Here is a 27,596-nt window from a genome sequence, read left to right as displayed (position 1 = left end):
TCTATTCTTTTGCAAATGTTTGCATATATTCTGAAGCATAGCATGTGGAGTGGACTATCTAAGAAATTTTTGTCCATGTTACCCATTTGAACTTCAAAAAGTAGGTGTTAGGTTAGTTATCAGACCCTTTATTCATTAGATTATTGTAAAGTACTAACTAGGCTAAAAAAAAAGTCTTGAATTTCAGCTAGGCTATACTCTCGAATCAGACGTGACTTTTGGGGGCAGCTATTGCTCCCCTGGGCTGTTTGGTGAATTTTTCATTATTCATATTATTGATTTACGAATAAAGTAAACATACCAATCGATGCCTTTTTTTATGCTCTTTTCAAATATAAATAATCATTTTTGCTGGAAATATTTTTACCCCCACCCTCATAGGCCTATATATATATACCAATTCAGAGTTTATATTTGCACATTAGGGGAGTGGGGGTAAATTTTAGGTAAAGTTCTACAAAATCATATTATTGAGTTGTCCCCAAAAGAGACTATGTCAATATAAAACGAACAGAAATTAATTTAGGCCTAATAAGCATTTCTATTGGAAATGAATTTCAGCCCCCCCCCCTATATATGCCAATTCAGGGTTAGGTTAGGTTAGGTATAGCCTATATAGGGGGGGGGGGCTGAAATTCATTTATGATAGAAATGCTTATTATATTCATAATAAGCATAAAAAAGGCGGTAAAATTCTACTTTAGCTAGTTTTGGCTATCTTGGGAAGGGGTTAGATTAGGAAAATGAGACTTTCAGGGATGGGTCTACAGGCTAAAGTATGTCCCAGGAAGGTATTTTGAAGTATCTACCTCCACTCCTCCCTCTAGAGGGTCGTGAAATTTGCCTACATGACAGGTCTAGGCTATACCTATTGAAATTTTGACAAAACAACATTTTACCTTAATTTTCAGTTATCAGTTTCTTTTTCTCTGGCTTTAGCTCCGAAAATACAATTTCAGTTATTTGAGTAGAATTTTAAGACATATAAATAGTTTATTTCCAAAATTTAGGAAATGTATTTGCATATCTTTAAAACCTTATAAATTGGGATTGAGCAAAGTTGTGAAGCTGAAAACAAGTCTGTTGTACTTCGTTTAAGCAGAAGATCTATTTTGCAAAGTTTCACTTCTATAACTCACATATTTTTAAAGGTCATCAAAGGTCAGGACCCTCTAGAGGGAGAAGGAGTGGAGGTGGGTACTTCAAAATATCTTCCCAGGACATACTTTAACCTGTAGACCCATCCCTGAAAGTTTCATTTTCTTAACCTAACCCCTTTCCAAGATAGTCAAAAGTAGCTAAAGTAGAATTTTACCAAAAAGGCATCAAATGGTGTATTCACTTTAGTCCTAACTCAATAATATGATTTCATAGAACTTTACCAAATTTTATTTCTGGTTAAATAAGAGGTAAGTTTAAATTTTCCCCTACCCCTTAATATGCAAATATACCCCGAATTGGTATATATAGGGTTGGGGGGGGGGGTAAATTCATTTCTGACAAAAATGATTATTATAGACCTATTTGGAAAGAGCATAAAAAAAGCATCAAGTGGTATGCTTACTTTATGCATAAATCAATAACATGAATAATGAAAAATTTAACCTACCAGCTGGTCAAAGGGGCAGAGGGCAAGCTGTCCTGGGCAGAGTGGCTGGGAGGGTGCAGCAGCTGGGGCCTTTTTTTAGTTTGAGTTGGGAGGGGAAGGCATGATTCATTCTTCTCCTGGTGTCACCAACCCTTGGAACAGCCCTGCCTCCCCCTCCCTTCCTTGATATCAGGGTAAAGTTCTACCAAATCATATTATTGAGTTAGGAATAAAGTGAATACACCATTCGATGCCTTTTTTTATGCTGATTATGAATATAATAAGCATTTCTATTGCAAATGAATTTCAGCCCCCCCCCCTTTAGGCTATACCTATCCTAACCTTGAATTGGCATATATAGGGGGGGCTGAAATTAGTTTCCAATAGAAATGATTATTATATTCATAATCAGCATAAACAAAGGCATCAAATAGTGCATTCACATTTGTCCTAACTCAATAATATGATTTTGTAGAACTTTACCAATATCAGACAACCCTTATTTTGATGTTTTCATTGAAAAAAATTGATGAAATAACAAAATGATAAAAATATAGGTGAGGTTTTTTTTGCTTTCTTGGAGGGAAGTTGAGATAGGTAAACACAACTCTCATGCATTGAGAGCACTAACAGTCTCTTGAGAAAGTATTTTGAAGCTCCTTCCCTCAGAGCTACTCAAAGGGGAGGGCAAGATGCCCCAGGTGCTGTTGCTGGGGGTTATCCACCTTGATCAAATTTCTCACTGATTCACCTTTTGTTGCTTATAGCCTAGTTGGGAGGGGTGGGGGCTTTAATCAATTTTTCCCCAGGTGCTAAAAACTCTAGAAACATCTCTGTCTACCTCTACTCTTTCTGGATTTTGATGACTTCAGTAGGCAATAGGCCTAATTTTTGTGTTATAAACTGAAAACTTGCAAAATAAATAAGTGAGGCATTAGAAGTGTTTTGAGCCTTATGCCTTTGCTCAATCCTAATTTCCAAGGTTTAAAAGATTTATAAATCTATTCATCAATTTAAGAAAAAAAAACTTACTTAGAATTCCAGTGAAACAAGAGGAATTACATTTTCAAAGCTTAAAGCTTAAGAAAAAAAAAAAAACTCAAAACTAAGATAAAACATTTTTAGTTAGTATCCAGATAGGTCTAACTATAGACCTCTTATGGTGGTACACTCTTCTCAGCCCTACAAATAAGAAAAGAGCAGACATAGTAGCTTGGTATGAGGCCAATACCAATACACTTTCCCATCTACATGATGAATCTGTCAAATGACATGAAACCATAGTATTAGTAGCAAGGGTGTATCCAGGATTTTTTTTTTTTTAGTGAGGGGGGGGGAATGAGGACAAAAAATCTTTTCAAGAGCTTAAAAAATCTGCTTATTTACTTTTTGATAGGTTGGAGAAAAATTTTTAGGGGGAGGGGGAGTTCAAAAACAGTAGCCCTTGTCCCCCAGACGCAATATTGACTAGAAGACATTACTTGGGAACAAATTAGTATTGATAAAAACTTTTCAAGCCAATTTTCAGTCATTTAAATTTTATGCTTTTTTTAGTAAGTGTTACAAAAAAACAAGCATCCTTCATTCATTGATCAACAAGTATGATGGTAGTATTATTTGAATAACAAGGTATTAGCTTAGGGTATAAGTGTTTGACCAGTCTTGGTCATAAGGAGACATATTAAGAAAACAATTTTCACTTTGTAATATGCATAATAATCCTACTTAACATATTTTCCAGGGGGAGAACCTTTATCTTCACTTCCTTCACTGTTGTACATTTTTTTTAACAAAATTGTGAAAAATAAACAGATTTCACTGCATTTATCCATTTTCAAATATTCTATATATAAAAGTTAAACACCATCACTGCTCTCTACCAAAAAGATATAAAGAGGCTAATATTGATAAATTTAGGATAAAATAAAAGTTCAAAATAGGGATAAAATCCTTTTTAAAAGACAGTGTATAGAAATTCACACAGATACCAGATATCTTGGCCACATATATAGTGAACGTCATCAGAAGTAGAACTAAACTAAAACAATTTAAAACAAAAGTTTATATGCAAAATCAAATAAAACTACATATTGTTTAATTCTCTAATTCTTTTCAAAGCAAAGGCGGATGCTAGCCTATTTCACCTTTTTGGATTCGGTTCATTAGCATTCAGTGATATAACATTTGAACAGAGGTCAATACATTGGGTGAATTGAACTTTACTCTGTCATATTTTAATCAAATAGGCTATCATAGATAGAGTTCAGCCCAAATTCACCTATGTCCTGATTCAAAGCAATATTTTTTGAATAAGATTTTCTTTGTTTCAAAAGTTTCACAAAAATTTTGCTTTAAACCCCAATCCCTAGAAATCAAATAGACATTCTTGAACAAAATAAAATGGTCTGAAAAATTGAAAAATGTTCTGAAAAAGCTGAAGTAAAATCTTCAGACTTAGAATCTTGCTTTAAAGCCAAAGAAATAGAATCTTTATGAAGTAATAATCTTGTTTCCAAATTCTGGTTAGTACATCCCACTTATGAGCTTCCACAAGTACATGGGATCTGATAAACCCCACTTTGTTGCCCCAATGAAGTTAGATCCTTCCCAGAATTTAGAAAATTACCCAAAGTAATTACTCTTTAAAGATACCCTTAGACCATTACTCTGTAAAATTCTTTTAAGTTTTTCACTTAGCCCAAGTACATATGGTAAGGAACAAAAAACATCCTTCTCCCAAGTTGTCTCCAAGACATCCTTAGATATCTCTAGAAGCTTTTTTCCTATTTTTGAAAAAGTCTGGTTAATTAACCACTCTGGATACATGTTGCTTATTAGTATTTTTCTTAGAAAAGACATTTCCTCCTCAAAAAATTTTGGAGAGCAAATTCTAAAGATCCAGTCAGTTAAAGAAATGATCAAACCATTTTTACTTGGCAAGCATGACTGGAACTATAAGACAAAAATCTATTTTTATTTGTTGGTTTTCTGCAAATTTTTAAATCCAGACTATTTTCATTTTTAAAAGAAGAACATCAAGAAAAGGAAGTTTGCCATTCTCTTCTAATTCAACAATAAACTTTAAATCCCCCCCCCCAAACAATTAAGAAGTTCCAAAAATCCTTTTAATTCCTCCTCCTCATAATTCCATACTGAAATAATGTCATCCATATACCATCCCCAAAAGATATGTTTTAAAATATATGAATCCAATGCAATTGTTTCAATATTCTCCACAAAAATATTAGCTAATAAAGGGGCCCCCATAGGTAAACCATTTACTTGTTCAAAACTCAAAACTCCCCTCTGAATTAAAAAAATAAGAGAACTTATTGGTGGGATTTAAAGTTTACTGTTGAATTAGAAGAGAATGGGAAACTTCCTTTTCTTTAAGTTCTTCTTTTAAAAATCGAAAATAGTCTAGATTTTAAAATTTACAGAAAACTGACAAATAACAATAGATTTTTTTCTTATAGTTCCGGTCACGCTCGCCAAGTAAAAATTGGTTTGATCATTTCTTTAACTGACCAGATCTGTAGTATTTGCTCTCCAAAATTTTTTGAGCAGGAGTTGTCTTTTCTAAGAAGAATACTAATAAGCAACATGTATCCAGAGTGGTTAATAAACCAGCCTTTTTAAAAAAGAAGAAAAAGGTTCTTAGAGATTTCTAAGGAAGTCTTGGAGACAACTCGGGAGAAGGATGTTTTTTGTTCCTTACCATATGTACCTGGGCAAAATGAAAAACTTAGAAGAATTTTACAGAGTAATGGTCTAAGGGTAGCTTTAAAGAGTAATAATACTTTGGGTAGTTTTCTAAATTCTGGGAAGGATTTAACTTCGTTGGGGCAACAAAGTGGGGTTTATCAGATCCCATGTTCTTGCAGAAGCTCATATGTGGAACATACTACAGAATTTGGAAATGAGATTATTACAGCATAAAGATTCTGTTTCTTTGGCTTTAAAGCAAGATTCTAAGTCTGAAGATTTTACTTCAGCCCTTTCAGAACATATTTTCAATTATCCAGACCATTTTATTTTGTTTGAGAATGTCTCTTTGATTTCTAGAGGTCAGGGTTTAAAGCAAAATTTTGTGAAACTCTTGAATTATAGAAAATCTTATACAAGAATGTTGCTTTGAATTGGGACACAGGTGAATTTGGGCTGAACTCTATGATAATTTATTAAAATCTGACACAGTAAAGTTCAATTCACCCATGTAGTTGACCTTTGTCCAAATGTTATATCATTGAACACTAATGAACTGAATCCAAGATGGTCAAAGAGAATAGCTTCCGCCTTTGCTTTGGAAAGAATTAGAGATTTAAGCAATATGTAGTGTTATTTGATTTAGTATGTAAACTTTTGTTTTAAATTGTGATGACAGTCACTGTGTATGTGACCAAAATATCTGGTATTTTTGTCAATTTATGTACAACTGTCTATTAAAAAGGATTTTACCCCTATTTTGAACTTGTATGTTATTGTCATGGAAAGGCAGTGTGGTCTCCAAAACTATCTACGTGGTAAATTTAGGTTAAGTTTGGTTAGATTAGCTAGATGGCTCTTGGGTGTATGTTTTAAAACGATTTTCAAGATTTGGAGAATTAACATAAATATTGAAAAATGTGATTAAAAAACTGGAAAAACAAAGAAAATAGTGTGGATAAAGGTTCTCTTCCTAGAAAGTATGTTAACTAGGATTATTATGCATATTATGAAGTAGGCTAAGAACTGTTTTCTTAGATGTCTCCTCATGACCAGGACTGGTTATCCACTTATACCAGTATTAGGCCTCAAATATATCCTTCACAGGATATATTTTAGGCCTTGAAGGTCCTGAATGTTTCATTTACCTAACTCAACTGCTTTCAAAAATAGTAAGAACAGAGGCATAGCTAGGGTATTTGGCACCCAGGGTTAATGTTGGATTTTGCCTCTCCTCAAATCACTACCACAATATAAGTAAAGAAAGAAACCTCATTTTGATGCCCCTTCGCAGTTACACACAGGGACAGCTGTCCCCTTGCCTCCCAAGCAACACCACTGAGCAAGAAGCCCCTAAATGCTTAAAAAATCTTTTTTCTTAATCCACCAATGACATTAGACTAATATTTTCTGATGTGTCTTTTGCTGAATAGCATTTTTCCAATGCATCTTGATGATACATTGGAATATAATTGAGGTGCTCTTTGATTCTGATGTATCTTCTTGATGCTTTAGAATTTTTCTGATGTCCTGACCAATCTGAGTTTGTATATAACTTTTACAAATAATTATTTTTGTGATTAAGCCCCTGACCAAATTCCTAGTTACACCACTCTATATGTAGGCATTTTGTATGGAAGCCTGGGGACTAGAACACATAAATATTTCTGTGCAACAGTTGTGCAAGATTTGATTTGTCAATGGCTAGCAACAAATTAACACCCTAATGCAGGGCTCCCTTGGCATCAATAAAGTTAATAAAGCTGTCCACAAAGTTAATAAGCTGTTTTTCTTGCATAACTTTGTTGACTTTAATGCTGTTTTTTTTTTTTTTTTTAATTTTTCAAGAAAGTCTGCCAAAATCAACCAATAGCAGAAGTCATGTAGAAAATTTCAAATAAACAACATACAAATTAGTATCTACAAACAGGGGCGTCCCGAGGAGGAGAGGAGGGGCGCACCGCTCCTCCAACGATTTTTGCATCTGGTGAAATTTTCGCCGACGGCGAAAATTTCGGCAGAACTTTTGCAAAATTGCCCTAAATTTAGCAAAATTCTTGATTTTTGTAAAAAAATTGACTTAAATCAGGTAGCGATTCGGTAAAATTTATAAAGATCGCCCCTCCAATGAAATGAGTCTCGGGACGCCCCTGTCTTCAAATATAATAATGTATATTGGTTTAAATATTTTTCCTTGGTACAAGAATCAGGGCTAGGCCAAAAAATTTTCATTGATTATTAAAAGGAGAAAATGCTGAATATGACAGTTTTTTCAGCTCCATGTCTGACTATTTCAGTTACTTTCTATGAAAAGTTGCTGTAAAGTCAAAAAGGTTAAACCCTTATGTGAGTAGGAGAAACTTTAGGCCTGTTTGTTCACACATCAATGTGCTAAGATCTTACATCTTTGTCAGGAAACGCTTAAAAGTGAAATCTTTGAACTAAGATCTTATATCTTTTGTCATTTTTATGCAAACATCTTTCATCATTCTGCTCTGATCAGCGGTCTGAGCACAAGGATGAGTAGATCATCAAAGTTCTCTCATCATTGTTCTATATAGCAGAACAGTGGCATTCTTCACACTTTTTGCTAACATTAATGAGCTGTAAGATCTTAGAACAAAGATGAGTTAAAAAACGATAATCTTTGCTGAAAGATGCAAGATCTTAGATGTAAGACCTTAGAGCTAAAAAACGGCCCTTTTATGGTTTGTGCTTTCATTAGAACCTTTTTGATGTCATGGGAGTCCTGCATAACACTTATAAAGAACTAGGTTAAGTTGGCAGCCTCTGCCTCTAATATTTTAAACTACTCAGGATGTTCCTTCACTTCAGATCAAGCAGCAATGGCTTCTAATTTTGGCTGGAATGGTACAGCATCAACAAAATGCTGCCATTAGTAACCAAAGCAGACTTTGTTGCATAACAAATAATCTTGTTAAACACTTCTTATAAGTTTTGATGCTGGCTGGAAGAGTTTTACTAAATAGTATCTTTGAATTATTTGGGTATGAATTGCCCTGGCTATTCATACTAATTTCTGTTTGCTTCAGGTTTCATTTATTTGTCTATTATGGTTTATGGTAGTTTTGTGCTTAAAAAATTATTTGACTTTGTTTCTGCTCATCTTTGGCTGGCTTAATGAAGCTCTTTACTTTCTTTGAAAAACCTCTTTTGTGGAAAAAGCTTTTCAAAATTAATTTCTGTTGGTTTTAATTGCCATAGTCTTTTTCATTGGTTATGAAAATAATACATTAAATCTTTTTGGTTTTTCTCTATAGGAATCCAGATTTTGGCTTACTATTCATATGTGAGACCAATTTTTTCAACAACTTTCTATGATATAGGCCTACATCCTTTTGACAATTTGAATACATATACTGCTGAGAAACTTCTTCAATATATGCTTCAGAATGGTTTGTAACAACAATTTGTCTCATATTAACAAAATTAAATAATAGAAAAAAAAAGTTTCTTCAGCTGAAAATCAGGAGCAACATTAAAACAAACAGAAATTATTCTGTATATGAAAGTGGCTGCACCCTCTTCAATACTGTGCTCTTAGGGCTTAAATTTGACTCTTTGTCACAGCTCTGCTTTTTAAATTAATACAAAACTTTAGCATAAAGAGCAAGGTTTTGAGATTTTAATGTTGCTCCTTACTTTCAGTTGAAAAAGCTGTTTATTTTTAATTTAATTTCTGATCGTTTTCAAATAATGAGGGGAGGTATGTGGTAACAACACTGCTATAATATTTTCATTGGGATTTTCATGCGGGATTTCATCCCAAATTTTTCTGGGGGACTGGGACCTTTGAACTATGCTGAACAAAATGGCTATCTGAATTGGACAACTTTGGGGGAGCAGCGGGGGGGGGGGCAGAGGCCCTCCAATCTTTTTGGCCAATTAATAACGGTACTAGAACTTTTAATTTTTGCTCAAATGAGCCCTCTGCTGATCTTCTAGGACCAATGGTTTGATACCATCATCTCTGTGGAAAGAAAACAAGTGAACATTCCAAAATTCCATATTTTTATAGACAAAAACTTGAAAGCTCCATAGCAGGGTTCTCTGATATGTTGAACCTGGTGGTGTGATTTTCATTAAGATTCCTTGACTTTTAGAGGGTGTTTCCCTCCTTTTTCGAAAATCAAGCAAATTTTTTTCATGCTCCACAATCAAATTGAATTGTATTTGTATTACGTTTTATGTAAATAGTGATACAGCTATGAACTTGTGCAGTTGGAAGCCAAAAGGAGCCTATTCAGGAATCCAGGTGCTTAGTTTTAAGAAGAAGAGAAGAAGATGCTTGTTTTATCTGATGGGTAACAGTAAAATCTTATATATCTGACATCAACATAATCAGCCAATTCTTTTTATGTATCTATTGATATCAAAATTCCATTTTTCAGAGTTTTTGATTCCTATTGAGCCACATCACTGCTTACTTACAGTTCATTACCACAAACTGTATGATAAATGAGATTCAAACCTTGTGTTTTCCCTCACTACATCAGCTTCAGTCGTTTATTTGGTGGTTATACTATGCGAAATTTCTACCGTAATGATAGATCGTCTTTAAAGTCTGAATCCAACTCTGAAACCTCCTCATTGATACATTTCCATCGCCTGATAACAATTCAACATTTATTCTAGCCCCAACACATGACTTTTTGAAGCAGCAATGTGGGATAAGACATGTGTCTGTGCTTTATAGATGTGGTATCTGAACCTTGTCTGTGCTTTATAGAGCTCGAATAGCATAAAGGGAAGTGATCTGAAATAATTTCTGCAGAAATAAAAATTTCTCCTGAAAATTATTGAAAAATCAAGCATCTTGTGAAAATCTGATGAAACTTGAAATACTTACAGTTGACAAATGTTTCCCTGACATTGTAGAATCCTTTGCCTTGGACATTCATATTTACTTGTATACATATTTTTTCAATAATTTTTATTGGTATTAAATAATATGATTCCTGTTATCATTATTTTGAGCAATGTAGAAAAAAAAGTGTGGTTAAGGCCACACAGACCAAACGCTGGTGCTTGCTTATGTTTTTCCACCTTTGTACAGTGTTTTTTTTTACCCTAAGACCTAGAAGTGTCAGTTGATTTGTTTAAAATTTGATTTAAGTCAAACTAAGTTGAAACTTTGTGCTATCACCAATTAAAAAACAGTTAAGTTATTCCTCAGGATGCGCTAAGATGTCCAAAAATGAAGAGAAGACAGAACTAAAATGCTAGTAAAAATAAAGAAAAAGAACTGAAAAAAGCTAATCAATGTTTTGGCAAGATAAATCTACGCGTTAACCTCTCAGTGTCATCAATAGTAGATAGAAAAATGACTATAATGAGTCTCTTTAAATTTAATAAAAGTTGATAATTTGAACACTATAATAAAGAGAAAAGTGAAAATTGTCCTCGCAATTTATTACTGACATTGACTTTACCAAATTAGCTGCAAAAACATTGTATAAATTTTTTTTTTCGCATGCTGACTAATGGTCTGCATTGCGCAGGTTCTGATCTCCTGATTCAATGCCTTCGGTCAGGAGTGCAATGCGTGGTTGGGCAAATCATCCGACGCTTCCCGTGTTTTCCTCCAGATTTCTCCAGGTACCCATTTACAGCTGGGTCGACTCTGACTGAGCTTACAGGGTCACACCATTGACTCCCGTTCCAAACCAAATAACCAGCAACACCAGGACTCGAGCCTTTGAAAAATACAAATATGAAATGTATAAATTGGAATATGAGAATTTGAACTTAAATTGAGGCTGTTCCAAGTATGGCAAATATAAAGAAGAACATACTGAAATGAAAATTTAACGTACTCTTCTATGCAGGATGCTTAATCGTTGGCCAGATTTAAGGAGGATGGGGAGGCAGTTGATGTGGGCCATTTTGAGTTTACTGAGGAATTTAGCTTGGGGGTTGAATAGAAATATCAGCCTCAAGCTTACAGTGTTTAATGATTTTATAAAAGTCAGTCAAAATACGAGTATACTTTCACTGTCTCATCTTCTAACTTCCAATTTTTCGTAATTTTTTTGATAATCTCTTTATTTATTGATAGCACCTCTGTAAAGCAAATTGCTAGCTGTAATAAAGTTCATGGTAATGAACTGTAAGGAGTGACTTGGCTCAATGGTAACCAAAACTCTAGAAAACGGGTTTTTGATACCAATAGATACATCAAAAGAATCAGATTTCAATGCTGATTTTAAATATATAACTTTCATCAGGTTTAGTCCTACCCATCAAAAGGTACGCGCCTGAGAAAATTTGGCTGATTTTCAAAAAAAGGGAAAAGACCCCCTAAAAGTTATAGAACCTTAATGAAAATCACACCATCATATTCAGCGTATCAGAGAACCCTACTTTAGATGTTTCAAGCTCTTATCTGTAAACATGTAGAATTTTGCATTTTGCCAGAATAAATAACACGGATGCGTGTTTTTTTTTTTTTTTTTTTTTTTCATAGGTGTTCGCTTAGACCCAATTGTCCTATAATATAGTGGGAGTGGTCATTGGAATTGAAATTAAAAGTTATATTTCACTTTTTAAGTGACCAAAAAAAATGGCGGGCAACAAGGCCCCCCTCCCACGCTTATTTTTTTCCCAAATTCGCCCGATCAAAATTTTGAGATAGCCATTTTGTTCATCATGGTCGAAAATATGATAAATATGTCTTTTAGGATGACTTAATCCCCCGAATTCCCCAGGGGGAGGGCTATGAATTATGAACTTTACCCAATGTTAACATATAGTATTGTTTATTGGTAAGTATACATCTTTTTTCAGTTGGTTTTTTTTGGGTTAGTGGTTGGTATGGGGGGGGCGGGGGTTATTTTAGAGGATCTGTTCACGAGGGAAGTGGTCCTGGGGGAAGGGAAATTGCCATGAAGGGGGCGCCGGACTTGCCAGCATTATTTATTGGTTATTGGGAAGTATGCAGACATTTTCAGGAAGGATTTTCTTCTGGAGCGGGGGGCTAGAGGAGGTGGTTACTCTGGAGAATCTTTCCGTGGAGGAAGCTTCTTTGGGGTAAGGGACATTTCTATGAAGGGGGGGCCGGATTTCCAAGCATTATTTAAAAAACGATCAGAAATTAAATAAAAAACAAGTTTTTTCAACTGAAAGTAAGAAGCAACATTAGAACTTAAAACGAACAGAAATTATAACGTATGTGAGGGGGTTGTCCCCCAAGTCAATACCTCGCTCTTTACGCTACAGTTTTTTTTAGTGCTTTCAACAGAGCTATCTATTCTAATTAAACGGCCTTAGTGATTCAGGGGTTTGTGAATCAAAATTGTTTTTAACTTTTAACGTAAAGAGCCTGGTATTGACTAAGGGGAGAACCCCATCATATACGTAATAACATATACGAAATAAAAAAAACAATAAAAAAACAAGCGATACGGCTCAATAGTAATCGAAACTTTTAAAAACAGAATTTTGAAGTCAATAAATGTATCAAAAGAATGTGTTTATAATGCTGATTCTAAATATATAAATTTTATTAGGTTTAGTATTACTCATCAAAGGCTACGAGCCTGAGAAAATATACAAGATTTTTTAAGGAGGGGAGAAACGTCCCCTACAAGTGAAAGAATTTTAATGAAAATCAGACGGTCAGATTCAGCGTATCAGAAAACCCAATTACATAGGTTTCAAGCTCATATCGGCAAAAATCTGCAACTTTGTATATTTTGCCAGAAGAAAAATATACGAATATAGAAGTTAGTTACGGTACGTAAGTTAATTTGTAAAGACATCCATTAGCAAAAGAAAAGTAAAATTTTTATGCAAATTTTGTTTACTTATTCAATGACGGTTAGCCAAAATAAAAGCTGTATTAACTAAAAAACGATCAGAAATTAAATAAAAAAAACAAGTTTTTTTAAACTGAAAGTAAGGAGCGAAATTCAAACTTAAAACGAACAGAAATTATTCCGTATATGAAAGGGGCTGTCACCTCCTCAACGCCTCGCTCTTTACGCTAAATTTTGACTCTGTATCACAACTTTATTTTTTAAAACAATAAAAAACTTTAGCATAAAGAGCGAGGCGTTGAGGAGGGGACAGCCCCTTTCATATACAGAATAATTTCTGTTCGTTTTAAGTTTTAATGTCGCTCCTTACTTTCAGTTTTAAAAACTTGTTTTTTTTTATTTAATATAAATAAGGATTAACACTAATAACCAAATATGAATAGGAATAGAAATGCAACCAAGTCGTTATTTATTTTATAGGTGTGGTATAATTGCTAGTCAATGGGACAGAACATTTCTTCATCATATTCATTCACTAAAAGTCTCTTGTCAAAAAAGAGAAGACGAGAGGACTCAGAAAGTGACATTGAAGATGAAGAATCAGCTTTGGAGCGAAGCTTGAGCACAAAAAGAAGAAAGAAACTTCAGAGTACTTCTGACTACATTTATAGAACAATGTTTCTAGAAGGGCAAAATAGCGATGTTTCCATAGTTGCTCTTGGTCGAAGTTGGAAGCTTCACAGAGTGAATCTCTCCCAGAGTCCATATTTTGCCAGCATGTTCTCTGGCTCTTGGAAAGAATCAACTGAATCGACTATCAACATCGAAATCCAAGATCCGAATATAACAATTGTTTCGCTTACCATTTGCTTTGGTTCTTTGTATAAAGATGAGATAACTCTTGATGGCAATGAAGCTATTGGAGTTGCTGCAGCTGCATCCCTATTTCAAATGGAGCCTCTTCTTGATTATTGCTCCGAGCTTTTGCGACAAAATGTTAGTGTCCATACTGCTGTGAAGTTCTATGAGACTGCCATTGAGTATGGGATGCTAAGTGTTAAATCTACTTGCTTTGATTGGCTCTCCTTAAATTTGATGCACCACGTTCATGAACATCCCAGCAGATTAAGAGAAATAAGTGCTGAGCTGATGACAGAGCTTGTTAAATACAATAATCTTTATGTAATTCAGACAGAATTTTCAATTTATGTATTGCTAAAATTATGGACGTTTTTGAAGTTACATCCAGCATGGTCTGGTTGTCCTAAGGACATGATCACTGCTACTCAAGAATTTTTAGAAAACAGGAAGGAAAAAGCATCTTTGTTGGAAACTGAGATTGGGAAACCGTTTGAAAGAGCATTTAAGGTATTGAAGGCAGATTGGTTAATTGTTCATCCTTATGACGTTGAAATGCTGAAAAATGACAGAATTCTTCCGACTTCTTTCTTGAATTCTGCTTTCCAGAATCAGTGGTTTAGGATGCTTCGAGTCGAGCAAGGAATTGATTCAGGGCCAACAGAACTAGATGAGGAAGATTTTTTCAAAAACTGTTTGAGGTAAGTGACTTAATATAACATAGGTCTGATTCCCTTGTCAGAGTTTTTTTTTCCAGAAGAGTGGGTCAATATATGAAAAATGTGCCATTTTTTCGCATTTTTCAATTCCTCCCTCCAAGTTTTCAAGGAAACGTGAAAATATTGATCCAAAAATTCATGTTTGGGTTGATGCATCCCATTAAGAAAAAGTTGTCTGATTCCTTCATCTATAAATCGCAATCTAACAGTCTTAACCCCTCTTTCTTTATACCCCTGAGAATTGGGTTTGAATCATTTTTTTGTACAGCTTATTGTTTGATGCACAGTAACTGAAAAGAATACAGAAAACTGTCCTTAGACATTTTTTTAAAAAATAAATCTAACAATCCATCTTCACTTTTTGTGAAGCACCCTAATTTAGAAGCTTCCTAGACAACTCATAAATGTGACATTTTTTTTTTTTTTTAATTAACATACTGAGATTTTTTGCATAGATTCGACACGACTGTGGGAATTTTTTTTTTCCAAGGGTGGCACAGCTGGCTTATACCAGCTGTGCCTCTCACTCAAACTATCTGTCTTGGTTTGTTCTCCAGTTAACCATGGATTGATGGCAACTTGATTTTAATTCAAAAACGAGGAGCACATAACGGATTGGGCCTCATATAGACTAGATTTTTCTACTCTTTCTCCTCAGCTTCTGACTTTTTTGATTTTTATATCATAGTTGCAGCGATAGCTGCAATTTAATAGTGAACGAATTTATCACTAGATAAATTACGTTACGTAAAGTGCCCCTATAGGTTACGTGCCCTTTAACCCTATAGGTTAAAGTGCCCTATAGGTTACGTAAAGTGCCCCTGTTTTCACTTTTATTCATAAATTATTTTTATTCATAATTATTTCACTTATAATTTTGAAAACTAGTTTTAAAAAATATGTATATTATTTTCTCGTAATTTTATAATGGATAGTTTACTCTGAAAACGAATTTATGACAAAATTTCAAGGAATATGACATTCCCGGATTGAGGTAACGGAATCAATTGAGTATGACATCATAGCCCTAGAGAGCCAGCTTTTCAAAAGATTTACTATATGACCTTGTGTATGAAGATACAGTTTTTGTAAAAAATTGCATCTTCTTTAAATATTAGCTTTCGCCACTTAAACAAGGCACTAGATGTAACAATTCTATACTCAAGATTCCTTCTCCTAATGAGCCTCCTTTCAGGATTTTATGACCAATGGTTCGGTACAATCACCCATAAAAAAAAACAAAAAATTAAAAAAAAGAAAGCTTCCCACGAGAAAAAGTCAGTTTTTCAATTGCTCAAGATGGGGGACTCTGATTTTTTTTTTTATACGAGTTTAACCAGGGTAATTCCAATGGTGTAGTTTCCCTCTGAATCCTACGCCATTTTCAACAGGTTGCCGCAAAGCCGTATCTAGTTTTTTTTTTTTTTGGGGGGGGGGAGTATAAAATAAAGCTTTACAAAATGCAATACAAACTTGTTGATATATACTTTCGTTACTTTTGTACGAGCCAGACATATTTTTCAGGAGAGGGGGGCAGCCCATCACCCCTGAATACGGCTCAGACTTCCAAACTCTTTTTTTTCTTTTTTCTTTTTTTCATGGAATTGTTTTTGCAATAATTGTTTACTACCATGATCTGCGACAACTTCCATATGAAGGGGTCTGAGGAAGAAAGAATAAATAAGACCTATATCTAATGGTCCTTGTGTTTCAAGATTCGTTCTTTAAGAATTGGAACAAAAAGGTGTAATTTTAGCATGAAGAGCTAAAATTACATGAGGAGTATATGAGGAGGCAGACCCTCATATACAAATTAATTTATGTTCGTTTTAAGTTTTAATGTTGCTCTTACTTTCAGTTGAACAAACTTTTTTTTAAATTATTTAATTTCTGGTTGTTTTTAAAATAATAACGGGAGATTCTAAAAAAATTTGAAATTCAAAAGTCACTAGAAATGAAATTGACTTTTGGAAATGTCAATGACCACACCGTATATTTTGCAATAAAAGGCAAAGAAAATTATTGCACGAAAGCCCATTGCATTTGAAAAGGAATAAATTTGCACAGTAAAACTTCAGAACAGGTATTGAGTTTTTGGGTAAACATGATTGGGGTATTAAAAAAATGTGTTTTTCATTTATGCAAACAGAAAAGCAATTAAGAAGAATATACTTCACTTTTAGATTGACGACAAGAAAAAGACATTATTAAAATGAAAAGGGGAACAGCCGTATGAATCATTATAGAACATTTAGATCTTATATGAGGGCTCTGACTTGTGGGGGTACAACGCTTTTCAAATGGTATGTCATGGACAATTGAAGGACATTATCGATGTAGGGAGCCCCCCATCCATGGAAAGCATAGATTTTTAACACATAATAAAAATTAAATCCTTACCTCCACGTATTTCCTTGCTAAATCCTTTTCAAAATTTTTAGGCTGCTCACTCATTGTTATCTTTTGTTTTACTGTGCATTATCCGAATTTTCACTCTTTTTATGCTTATCCGAGTGGTTAGCGCGCTGGAATTAGAATCCTTTATCCGAGAAGACGGGAATTCTAGTCCTGTATCGCTGGTTGTTTGGTTTGGAACGAGGATCAGTGGCGTGACTCTGTAAGCTCAGCCAGAGTGGACCCAGCTCTAAATGGGTACCTAGAGGAATATGGGGAAGGTAAACAGGAAGGGTGTGTGAAAGCACAGGATGACTGGTCCCCAAACCCCCATTGTGCACCCTGGCTTAAAGGTCTTGAAACGGAGATCAGCATCACCGATAGGGACTTTAAACTCAAATGCCGTATCCTTTTTTTAACCTTCTTATTAAAGTAAAGAAACGAAATCTACTGAAAAGTGATGCTCTCTAACTCTTTTCAGATGTGGAAGACTATTACAGACGGATTCTCAGCATATGTGGCGATGGACGGGGTATAATTTTGGGCTAGACCTGGTAATGTCCTATGACAAAGGAGGAATTATTAAGATTAAACGGAACGCCCGCTCAGATAACAGCATGTCCTTAAGTCAGCAAAGAACCCGAAATATTATGTACAGGTAAGCTGTTATTCTCCTATCAGTTGTGGTTTTGGGCAAGTTTTGTGTAAGAAAGGGGACTAGTTTCCCACGTAACATGGAGCAGCTGACAAAATATATTCCTTGTAAATATTATGATCATAGCTGCTTGCTGAAAGGGGAAATTCTTACCCACCTCCAAGATTGGTAAAGGTTTTGTCCTTTTGAAATAATATGATCTTTTAATTGATTTGTTGGTGGTACTCCCCCCCCCCATGGGCCTGAGTCTATGTGCCTGCATAGTTAGGATTGTCGATCAGCAGCAAAGATTCTCCATTGCTCCAGCACTTGTTATGTTAGCTCTTTTTTCTAGATTGTTTAATCAGCAGATGAAACTACTTTTACTGGAAGGCAATATAAAAGTATAGTGGAAGTTCTAGAACCAACCTCCATGCCTGACTATTAATCATTTTAAATTTATAACTGACAATATTAATATAAAACAATATAAATATTTAAATTATAGCTGACAAACTTGATCTCAGCTTGGTACATAGTACGGATAATTAAGCCTGGGGGTCTTAGAGCTACAAGTACCGAAACGTTTCAATCATACCCCCCTCCCACTTTCTGTAAATTGTCTTAGGCATGCAGGTGTATGCTTGCAGAAAGGGGAAATTCTTACCTCCAAGATTGGTAAGGGTTTTGTCCTTTTCAGTAGATGAAACTACTGACTGGAAGGCAATACACAAGTATTTACTTTTACTGGAAGGCAATACACAAGTATAGTAGAAGTTCCAGAACCAACCTCCACACCTGACTATAACTTCTATCAGTCAAAGTAAACACTTAAAATAAAACTTCAAAGATTTATGACTGCTTTACTAGGTTATTTTATGTATAGTTCTTGGGTGGTAAATTGCTAGACGAGCAATAAAAAAACGCTAGCAACATTTTAGTAATTTAATTTCTGGATTGTTTTCTGTATCAGGATGAAAGCTCTTTTTTGCTCCCTGGTGCGGTAATCTAACTGATCCAGGATTTTTAAGCTTCTTAATTGAGTGTAAATTAGGTGATTTTTAGCTCATTTTGCATATTTTGGACCCCCAATTGGCTCCAGGTCTGTTATTCAACTAAAACGTCACTTAGCCTTTCGTGGTTCCTCTTTCAAGGTGAAAGGAGTTGTGTTATAATCTAAAGATCATGAAGTGCCAAAAGTGTAATTTTTGTTTAACTTATTGGAAACAGATTTAATGCTGAACCTCCAAACACAAGATAGACCGGAAGGTTTGTCGAAAAATAAAGGGTATAGTCTTTTATGTTACGTGGTGAATGCAGATTGATTTAAGTCATAAAAAAAAAAATCCTGAAATAACAATGTGTCTGATGTAGAATAATTTAATGCTTTAAAATGATTAATGCATTTAATTAAAACATACACTGTGCTTTATTTGCCCCTGGAAATTACTTTAAAAATTTAATATTCAAGAATAAAAATAAATTCCAATTTAGGCACAATTCGTAAAAACAGCAAAAACGTGCAAATCATGCTGTGTAATGACAAAGGACTTATTAGATAGAGTCTTGTGCAGCGTATTAACATTTGACTCAATTCGTCGCCAATCATTATTTAGATTTAGAGACATTTATGTTTACTATGTGCGTAGCCTTTTAACATATTTGATGTCTTCCGTTGAGCGACGATACGGACTATTCATTATTTATGTTTTTCGAAGTTTGTTGAAAAGATTACGAGATGTATGTTGCTTCGTTTACCAGCTGAAGATAACACTGGTCAAACTACTATTTTGTGTCCTTTTGCTTTCTATTTAATTTTAAATTCTCATTTAAAAAGTGAAAATTGTTGCAGGTTGTTCTGGTTTTGACATTATATTTGTTTTATAGTCTCGAAGGGTTCAGAGTTTTGGGTAAAAAAAAAACTAAAGCTTTGCTGTTTCTTTCTTAAGAAGGTTTCTAATACAGTTCTTTATATTAGCTTTGTAAATATGGTAACATCTCTCTGGATCTCTTAGTTTGTATCTTTTTTCTCTGTCTGAAACGCTTGAACATTAAAAAAAAAAGTTCTGAAAATTATTACACAAAAGTTTTGGGTGCTAGAAAAACAGTACGGGAAACTACTAGTCCAAACTACAGTACTAGTCCAAACTAGTGCCAGTTTTGAAACCAATCGTCAATGCCATTTAGTGCAATGATCCCACAACTGATCCGTTCTTGAAACCCATATGCTTGAAAATCAAAAAGAAACTTTTTTTCAAATTATTAAACAAAAATGTTTGGGTACTAGGAAAAATGTGATTACATTTTTGAATTTAAAATAAAAATACATGTCCAAACTGAGGCATTTGAACATTTTTATCTTAGCAAACTTTACAAGAAGAGCACAATGCATGATACAGACAATCACACAACTAAGCAAGATGAAGGTTATTATCACAAAAGCAGGCAAGACATACGAGCAATGATGAATAGTAGTAGAAAAGGTAGCCTACTTTGAAAAGTTCAGTTCTGATCCCACCAAAAATATATCAAAAGAAAAAGAATGAAACAAGATTTATGCCTCAAACCTTTGTTTTCAGAAACAAATGCTGCTAATTGGCTAACCTTTTGCTTTTCAGACTTTTGAGTTTTACCGTAGTCAGAGGCAACACTAGCGTTGCCTATAGTAAAGGCCATACGGCTCCAATGTTTTATTATTTATTATTATTTTCTTCCCCAGAGGAACTTAATAAGGAAGGGGTCGTCGTAGAAACTTCAAAGCGGGCTCATTCGATCGGAAGTCGAGAGTTCTAGTGCCCTTTTTAATAGTTGAAAGTGATTGGAGGGCAACTAGCCCCTCTCCCACGCCCACTATTCCCCAAAACACATCCCATCAAAATTTTGAGTTAGCCATTTTGTTCAGCGTAGTTGATTTCCAGATAGAAAATATGTTTTTGAGTAGGACACTCCCCCACAACCCTCAGGGCAAGGGTTTTAAGTTATGCCCTGGGGCATATAAGGTTTTTATAGAAGGCGTTGTCATAGAAACTTCAAAAAAGGCTCATTCGATTGGAAATTCAAAGGGTTAGTTCCCTTTTTAATAGTCGAAAGTGATTGGAGGGAAACTACTCCCCCCACCCCCCCCGCCCATAAGTCCCCCAAACATATGCAAACAAAATTTTTAGGTAGCCATTTTTTTCAGCGTAGCTGATTAAGAGATATACAATATGTGTTTGAGGAGGACACTCACCCAAAGCTTTCGGGGCATGGGTTTCAAGTTATGTCCTGGAGGCATATAAGGTTTTTTATAGAAGGCGTTGTCGTAGAAACTCAAAAAGGGCTCATTCGATCGGAAATTCAAAGGGATAGTGCCCTTTTTAATAGTCGAAAGTGATTGGAGGGCAACTAGCCCCACCCCACGCCCATCATTCCCCCAAACACATCCAATCAAAATTTTGGGATAGCCATTTTGTTCAGCGTAAATGATTTCCAGATAGAAAATATGTTTTTGAGGAGGACACTCTCCCACAACCCTTAAGGCAAGGGTTTTACTAACCCCCAAAAAAGACTTCAAAACTTCAAAAAAGACTCATTTGATTGGAAATTCAAAGGGCTAGTGCCCTTTCTAGTAGTCGAAAGTGATTTGAGGGCAACTAACCCCCCTCTCAAGCCCACCTTTTCCCCAAACACATCCAATCAAAATTTTGAGACAGCCATTTTATTAACCGTAGTTTTAAGTTCTGGAAATAGGTCTTTGAGGATGACAACTCCCCCATATCATTCAGGGCAAGGGTTGTGAGTTATGCCCTGGGGGCATATAAGGTTTTGTATAGACAACGTTGCCATAGAAACTTCTGAAAGGGCTCATTCGATTGGAAATTTAAATGGCTAGTTACCCTCTTAATTGTCGAAAGTGATTCTAAGGCAACTGACACCCCTTCCCTGCTCTCCATTTCCCCAAACACATCCAATCAAAATTTTGATGTAGCTATTTTGTTCAACGTTGTTGAAATTTCTGGAAATTATATGTTTGAGCAGGACATCTCCCCCCCCCCAGTCGTCAGGGGCAAGGGTTATAAGTTATGCCCTGGGGGCATATATGGTTCTTATGGAAGGAATGCTCGTATATACTTCAGAGGCCTCATTTGATTGGAAATTGAAAGTTCTAGTTCAATTTTTAAGCGTCAAAAGATATTGGAGGGTAAGATGCTTCAATAGGAAAATATTCTTTTTCGTTTTAAGCTTGATATTCATATTCAATCCAAGCATTACTCGCTTTAAGATCTATTTATTCATTTATATTATTACTTGTGGTATGTTTTTGCTATGATTGTTTATTTAATTTCTGTTCGTTTTTGGTTTCATTTATGCTTTAATAGTAATTTCTGGTCGTTTTAAGTTTCAACTTCAAAAGGTATTTGTATCTGCTGCGCTTGAGTATAAAATGGGCTTTAATTTTATTTGAAAAACTAATTTTTAGGAAAGCTTTTTTAATTAATCTCATATAAATGTTAGATCCATTATAAGTTTGTCTGACGAAATTATAAGTTGATTGATTCTTGTCAAATTGGTTTCTTTTGTGCATCAAATCGAATTGTGTTTATTTAATTTCGTTTTGAGAATCTTCCATGCCTTGCAAATAATGGCTTAAAAATTTTTGCCTTCCATGCTTAGCATTTTAAAGTATTGAAAGTACTTTCTAAATAAACTAAATAAGTTTTTTCGTAAATAATGTTTTATTTACTATTTTCAAGTCCATGGTTTTATTATAAATGATATTTGATAAATTCTAAGTCTGTAAAATATCAGAAATTATTTTATGAATCACTTACTGAATAAATAAACTAAACTTAATAAATAAACTAAATAAACTAAAATAAGTTTTTAAAGTACTGTCATAGAGTTTGTTCAGCAAGAAGAAAAGATTATTTGGTACTTGTATGATATACCCCCTAACTAGCATTCTTCTAATATTTCTGACGCTCAGTCCTGAGCGTCAATCCTAATGAAATATACCTAAGTATGATAAAAATATAATACTTTAGAAACAAATTTGGGCTATATATTTGCACATTAGGAGAGGTGGGGGAAAAGTATAGCGGGTTTGATGCCTAATGTGTTAGGTACAATTATTCTGCATATTATGTAGTAAGAATTGTTTTCTGACTTCACACTGTCCAATACTTTACCCTCCCCCTAATATGTAAATATATAGCCCAAATTATATATTTTCGATCCATTCTGTCACTTCACTTAGTTTTATATCGCGCAAAGTGAGATAACCTAACAAAAAACCGGTTCTGCAATGCGTCAATGAATGAACAATTTGAGCGCAAAGGGGTTTAGACAAGTACCGATTATTTCATAAACGATTTTCTTTAGAGGGGTTAATAACTTCACAAAGAAAGTGTAATCTTAGTATTAAATAATCGACCAAATACCTGCAGACTAGTAGCTAATTTATTTCTACTGCTTTTAGGATTGTTGCTACCACCGTCAATGATTTTCAGCAAGTCATGACAACTCAGTCAACTGGCGTAAAACTGGTGACATTGAATCGTTCTGAAGACGTTCGGGTGATGACCTTGGATCCTGATCTTTTAGTTTTCCCGGTGATACTATCCGTTAATTTTCTCGTTGTTTCTCCTGTTGCAACTGATCAGTAGCTTTTGAGCGTGTAACGCGGGAGTTTGTATATTCAACACGTGATTATTTTTTTTTCGAATATTTGGTTTAACACATAGTTTTCTTATTTGAGTTTGTAACTGCTTAGTTAACTGAATCATATGGTTGTGCCTAAACTGAGCAAACAATTTTTTGAAAATGATTTGGAAAATGACAAAAATTCGTCCAGTAGATCCTTCTCCTCTGGTCATCACGTCTGCAAATGCATATTTACTTCATATACGGTATAGGAGACTGGCCATGATCGGGAACTGCCCAACATTGTTCTATGTATTTTTCACAAAAATGAAGACTCATCATTTAGTTATGCCTTGCAATTTTTAATGTTTTTTCTCATCTTAATCCCCCCAAAAAAATTATTTTGCGAAAAGCTTTTGGCTTACTTGCAAAACTATAAAAATGTGAAATATGCCTTTTTGTTTTGGGGAGAACGATGTGTATTTATTCTGGATAAAGCTATTGCAGCTATATCTGTTTATCAAATGTGTAGATTTCAGTTAATAGTGTGTTGGTGAAAAGACTAGCGATTTTTGAAAAAAAAAACTGTTCAATAAATAAATAAAAAATTGTACAGAATTGTCCAACTTTTTGAAGTTGAACGGGGTATTGGTTCACAAATAATGTACTTGTTGGTTTATTGACTCATAGAGAATGTACTTTTAGTAAAGATAGTAATAAAATTTAAAATTGCAATTAGAAAGTTAAAAAAAAGCTGAACTTCAGCCTAAACGCCAGGGATGAGATCCCCCCAAAATTTAGAATATACCAAATATAGCAAATTATTAAAAAAAAAAAATAATTTACTTGTATTCGAATACTCGTAGGAGTTTCAGCAATCGAATACCACTAATATCATCTCAAATCACTATCACTAAATAAAATCATTAATATTGTTTGTGCCAAATTTCTTAGATGTTTCCAAGTTTTCCCTGATATTTGCGAATAATGCATTAATGAATAGCTATGCACATGGGCGCCCATGAGCTTAATTTTAGGGGGGGGGGGGCGTACCTGGTCTAATTGGCATTTCCAACGCTGTATAACAGAAATCTCAAAACAAAATATAAAAATATAAGGCAGCGTCATTCAGCCAGGGTGGGGGGGGGGTGAGGCTGGATCCCCCCTTTGTCCCCCATGGCTATGCATATAAGAAGAAATTATGAATATTTTGTTCATATTCTTGTTCATCATACAAAATTGAAAAAAAAAAAACAAGCCCACCCCCGAAAAAACACCCAAATTCTCAAACACCATCAATAAACTGTTGTCGATGAATTCTTGAATTCAGTTTCTTAACTTTTTGAAGAACCAAAGAATTTTTGAATATACACGAGAGACTAATTATTAGCAGTATGATAAGCATTAAGTAGCCACATACAACTTGTTAACTGCTTGATATTTCAGTGCAAAAGTGAATAAATCCAAGAAAATAACTGTCGAAATGTGAGCGCCTGAAGTAAAACCAGAACATTTAATGGCAAATTACTTTAAAAAAATCTTACTGGTAATACACAGTAACCTGATTACACGAATTATTTGATGAAATCTGAAATAAATATGTTTTTTCGCGAAAATATTGTTTTCTTACACCTTGTTCCTACTTCAAAGGAAACGACGATTCAGCATCAAAGCGAATTCGACCATTGGATATCAACTAGAATTTCAAGAAACATTGAAACATAACCAAAACAAAGAATATAAATTCGATTAAGGCCAAATTTCACCAATTTTCAAGGATCATGTTTCGCTCGCAAACCAGGCCTCTTTTTGTTTCGTCAATATTTTGGAATTCAATGAGCTACAAAGCACTATCATTCTCTACAATGCAAATCGCTATGCAAGTTCGCTAAACAGTGTATTTTTTTTAAAGAATCAGAGGTATAAAAGATTTAGTAATAAGTTTCCTAAAGACTATAAATTCATAATACATAAATAAACGCTTTGCAAGCTTTTTCGGCATCCCTACACTTTGCAGTCCGGCCTGACAGGCTTACCATCTTCGCAGGTTCGTAATCTCGGCGGGACGACTGTCCAGATGGTACGGGACTCTGACGTCTCAATAATAAATTTCGTATTAAACAAAATCAATATTTCTCTTTTATGTATGTGGACTTTGACCCCACCTGTTAGGGGCCAACAATTTCTCTCGGCTGGCATTTAGTCTTTTTTAAATCGGTTTTTGTGTGTATTATGCTGTACATTGTTTATTCGCTGTAACGATTATTCCTTATATTACTTCATTTTCTTTGGCTGGATATATAATCACAGTTTGTCTTTATAACTGTGCTTATAGTTTAGATCCAGATGTATGATTCGCATTTTTGCTTTCAAAAGGATATTGCTTTTTCTAAATAAATAAAAAATTTGTCTTTTTAGCTAAGAATCTCTATTTAAACATGTATTTCGAAATTTGGTTAGGAAGGAAGATAGCTAAAGCACACATGGAAGCACCTTAATCGTAGATAGAACAAGGAAAGTCTCCAACAATATTAAACAGTACAGCTTAATTAATTCGGAGTGTCCTTCTGTATCCCTCTCTTCACCTGTACTGCAATCATTGCTAAGTTCAAGCTAGGCCAAGATTCCCCAACCAGGCGTCTCGTTCTTTATTTAGTCAGAGTCTACTGTATAGGTAGAGAGGTCTGTGCAACAAATACGCTTATAAAAATCCTCATCTTGTTACCAGTCTCTAAGATAGAAAGAACAATAGAAATATGGGTGTAGGAGGATTAAAACTTTCTATTATAACTCCAAGGTCCCAAATGATCCCCCGAGAGTAATATATATATTATATATATATATATATATATATATATATTTCTAGATAGACAGATTTTCGCAGAATATTAAATTCTAAAATTATTTTTTATGTGGTTCTTTTCTAAATATGAGATTATAGAAACAGTACTTTTGGAGCAGTAAAAAAGCAACAATTAAAAAGTAAAAAAGCAGCAGAAAAAAAGCAATTTTTTATGTGGTTCTTTTCTAAATATGAGATTATAGAAACAGTACTTTCGGAGCAGTAAAAAAGCAACAAGGAAAGTTCCTTGCTTCGTTTATCGTTTAGACCTTTTTATAACAAAAATTGATGATCTCTCCCGAAAATTTCAACGTACCATTCTCGTTTATGAAAAACCCACACCTAATTTCGGGCAAATCAGGCAAGTTCAGAGCCGTTCAAAAGAGGGGGGGGGGCAACGGGTCTTCAACCCGCGGCTGGTAGGTTGTCCACTGATCAAATTTTTCACTTCGATTCGGCTTTTATTGGTTATATTTGAATTTAGAGGGGGGGGGGGGGTCTGTATTTAATTTTTTTCCAGGGCACTACAAACTAGGAAATACGGCTCTGGGCAAATTCTACAGTTTTCACGTAAATTTTGCTCAAAACACATGTTTAAATCTGTGCGTGTGCCCGTATTCAAAGATTTCACGACATTGAAGCTTTATCTTAGATAAAGCTGCAGCTTTATCTATCAGAGGCAACGCTGTAGCGTTGCCTATAGTAAAGGCCATACGGCTCCAATGTTTTATTATTAGTGTTTTTTTTTCCCAAAGGCACTTCATATGGAAGGGGTCGTCGTAGAAATTTCAGAGGGGGCTCATTCGATTGGAAATCGAGAGTTCTAGTGCCCTTTTTAATAGTCGAAAGTGATTGGAGGTCAACTAGCCCCCCCCCCCCACGCCCATAATTCCCCCAAACACATCCAATCAAAATTTTTAGACAGTCATTTTGTTCAGTGTAGTTGATTTTCAGATAGAAAATATATTTTTGAGGAGGACACTCCCCCACAACCCTCAGGGCAAGGGTTTTAAGTTATGCCCTAGGGGCATATAAGATTTTTATAGAAAGCGTTGTCGTAGAAACTTCAAAAAAGAATCATTCGATTGGAAATTCAAAGGGCTAGTGCCCTTGTTAATAGTCGAAAGTGGTTGGAGGGCAACTAGCCCCCCACGCCCATAATTCCCCCACACACAGCCAATCAAAATTTTGAGACAGCCATTTTATTCAATGTAGTCTTAGCTTTTGGAAATATGGTCTTTGAGGATGACCACTCTTCCATACCCCTCCAGGCAAGCGTTGTAATCTTTGCCCTGGGGCCATACAAGGTTTTGTGAAGATAACGTTGTCGCATAAACTTCTAAAATGGTTATTTCAATTGTAAGTTTCAACGGCTTGTTCTCTTTTTAATAGTCGAACGTGATTATAAGGCAACTGACACCCCTTCCACGCCCACCATTTACCCAAACACATCCAA

General features: G+C 34.8%; 1 protein-coding gene across 2 annotated transcripts; it reads left to right on the top strand.

Annotated features, from left to right (window-relative positions):
- On the top strand, positions 1–25,715 carry gcl (germ cell-less). Of its 2 annotated transcripts, none has more exons than XM_089090470.1 (4): positions 1–100; positions 13,552–14,630; positions 17,524–17,700; positions 23,135–25,715. In XM_089090470.1, the coding sequence occupies exons 2-4, from the start codon at positions 13,573–13,575 to the stop codon at positions 23,319–23,321; spliced, it is 1,422 nt and encodes a 473-aa protein (XP_088946596.1). In that variant the 5' UTR covers positions 1–100; positions 13,552–13,572; the 3' UTR covers positions 23,322–25,715. The 2 variants fall into 2 exon arrangements, with proteins under 2 accessions (XP_088946596.1, XP_088946597.1); XM_089090471.1 differs by having other exon boundaries at positions 10–111.
- Positions 25,716–27,596: the final 1,881 nt, after the last annotated feature.

The sequence above is a fragment of the Artemia sp. Qi Xiang Cuo genome, chromosome 6, assembly GCF_049724085.1.
Source record: "Artemia sp. Qi Xiang Cuo chromosome 6, ASM4972408v1, whole genome shotgun sequence".
NCBI classification, from domain to species: Eukaryota; Metazoa; Arthropoda; class Branchiopoda; order Anostraca; family Artemiidae; genus Artemia; species Artemia sp. Qi Xiang Cuo.
Note: the sequence above shows the minus strand (reverse complement) of the source record. Positions and strands in the feature narration are given on the sequence as shown.